Here is a 2,478-nt window from a genome sequence, read left to right as displayed (position 1 = left end):
CAACGGCAACATGTCCCCAGCTGGCATCCCACGGTTAGGTCAAGTGTCACTGCTGAGGCCAGTTATTGGCTGCAGTGGAACACATGACCATGTCTATCCAGAGGTTAAGAGACTGGGACCGGAAGTGAGGTGAACGGAACGGCAGGGTGCGGGTGTGTGGGGATTTCTCCACAGGCAATTAAATAAAATATGGACACCCCCTTTAAGCACAAAACTGATAAACGCTTTTAAAGCATAGAAGTCCAAGTAACGGAAAAAATATTTAAGGAATGTACAAAAAGTAAAAAAAAAAATATATATATAAAAACACAATAGATTAAAACCCAGATACAGAATGTAAGACATCCCATCGTTAGTTTTGCATTCCTCTCCATAAGGAGTGGCGTCAAAAAAATAAAAATAAATCTATAAAAAAACATAAGTTAAAAACAATCATCAGACTGTTATACACATGGTTCAGGGGTCATCAGGGGGGTCCCACTTTTCCTGTGGCAAAAGGACAATGGAAGGTCAGAGGCCATTCTAGAGGCCCTGTGTCGGACAGAGTCTTTCATTCATTCAGTCTGTGGCTTTTAGGACACTGGCAGAAATCCCTCGCCACTGCCACCCCGACTGATCTGCTGATCATAGCGGGTCTCACAGTCACATTCTTCTACGAGAACCACCTCTTCCCACCACACCTGCCCTCCGCGACAGCGCAGGGGGACAGACACCCGACGGGAACGGATCGGGGCGCACGACAGACAAGGCTGAGACCATCCGGAAGGCCAACCGGGAACGTAAAAGGAATGGCACTGACCAAAGCAAAACTTATTGTCAATCCGCAGTGGAACGCAGTTCTTCCTGTAGACGTTCTGGAGAACAAAGAGGCACAAAATATTAAAGGGGCGGCTTGCATGTGAAACTTTTTACAATAAAAGGAGGAAAATTTGCTTGTCTTTTGAAACTCCAAGTCAGACCTGCACAAGACGAGCAGATTTTCCTCCTATATCGGTGTTGTAATTTGATCTCTAGCATCAGCTGGGTCAATCACGTTTCACCTCCTTCATAGGCTCCGATTTATCATACCTTCACTCCAGAATTCTGGTATCAAAAAGTCGCAAAATAGGGCTTTTGCCACTTTTTTGTACTTGCGCAAAATTTATGCGATTGCACAAAAATTTGCGACTTTTTACACTCACGCAAATTTTTTTTGACTTTTTTCATGTGTACACCACTCACTCCAGTTTTGTAATGTGGTTGGAAAAGTGGGTATGGTTAGCCATGTTAATTTGTTTCACTCCAGTTTTATCATTGAGACTTTAAAAAAAAAGTCTCAATTAGAGATGAGCGAACTTCTGTTTTAAGTTCGGCGTCTAAAGTTCGGCTTCCGGTTAGCGGAGAATCCCGATATGGATTGCGAATTCCTTTGTGGTCCATGGTAGCGGAATCAATAATGGCCATTATTGATTCCGCGACCACAACGGAATTCATATCGGGATCCTCCGCTAACTGGAAGCCGAACTTTAGACGCCGAACTTAAAACAGAAGTTCGCTCATCTCTAGTCTCAATCTCACTCCAGGAGGAGGGTGGAGTAGGAAAACTGGAGGAGCTTCTCTAGACAGAAGTGTTAGGTTTAAGGACAAGCCAAATTTATCAAACATGCACCATCTGATAAATGTGGCACAAAGTATTGCAACACAGACTCAAGCAAAACAGACTTCAAATATTCTAATAAATTCCCCCCCATAGTATATTTGCTGCCCACCATTCAGGACTATATTGAGTCATGTGCCCCCCCAACCTCCCACCCTAAGGGCTTTCTTGCTTCTGATTTAAAACCCCTGACTTTTCTCCATGACCGACAGCAGGTTCCATGGTGAAGACCGTTCCATGCACCTTCCTAGAGCCATATTATAACTTTTTATGATGGTGGCAGAGGGTTAATGTTGAGAAATACTCAACACAAAACTTGCAGGGTGACATTACCACCTAGGGTTGGGTGTAGCATAGAAAACAAAAACAGACAAATTTGTAGTAGGGTTCTGTCATCATGGGGATCGACTTGAACAGCTTGCTTACCTGTATAAATGGCAGAGCGTTGCATCTTGATCTTTTTAAGGCATCTGGTCCAAGCGGTAGCACCTGGTCTGGGCGAGACTTTGTTGTCTCCTTCCGGATGGCATTCTCCCAAATCATTTTCCTTTGGGCAGCTCCTTGTTCCATGTGGTGAACTCTGGGCATTCCTTGGAAGACGGGCTTGAGGGAATCCGTTTTGCCTCTTCCGCTAAAAGGGTTGTTGAGGAAGGACAAATGTGGAACCCTTTGAACTCCGAATACAGAAGTCACCTGTGGTCTTCTATGGTTTGTGCCCAGACTTCCGAAGGCAGAACCTTCTACTTCCTCAAGGAAAGGAGCAGAGCTCACTGAGGAGGCAGCCAGAATAATTAAGAGCAGTAGCATTTTCTTCAGTAGTAAGGAAGGTCTAAGGCTGTATA

The 2,478-nt window shown here is 44.5% G+C and overlaps 1 protein-coding gene across 1 annotated transcript; it reads right to left on the bottom strand.

Moving 5' to 3' along the window:
- Positions 1-572: 572 nt before the first annotated feature.
- Positions 573-2,206, bottom strand: DAND5 (DAN domain BMP antagonist family member 5). The gene is made up of 2 exons (XM_040414993.1): positions 2,063-2,206; positions 573-854 (listed from the first exon to the last, which is right to left on the bottom strand). Exons 1-2 carry the CDS (start codon positions 2,204-2,206, stop codon positions 573-575), a joined length of 426 nt encoding a protein of 141 aa, XP_040270927.1.
- Positions 2,207-2,478: the final 272 nt, after the last annotated feature.

Source organism: Bufo bufo, chromosome 1, assembly GCF_905171765.1.
Source record: "Bufo bufo chromosome 1, aBufBuf1.1, whole genome shotgun sequence".
NCBI classification, from domain to species: Eukaryota; Metazoa; Chordata; class Amphibia; order Anura; family Bufonidae; genus Bufo; species Bufo bufo.
Note: the sequence above shows the minus strand (reverse complement) of the source record. Positions and strands in the feature narration are given on the sequence as shown.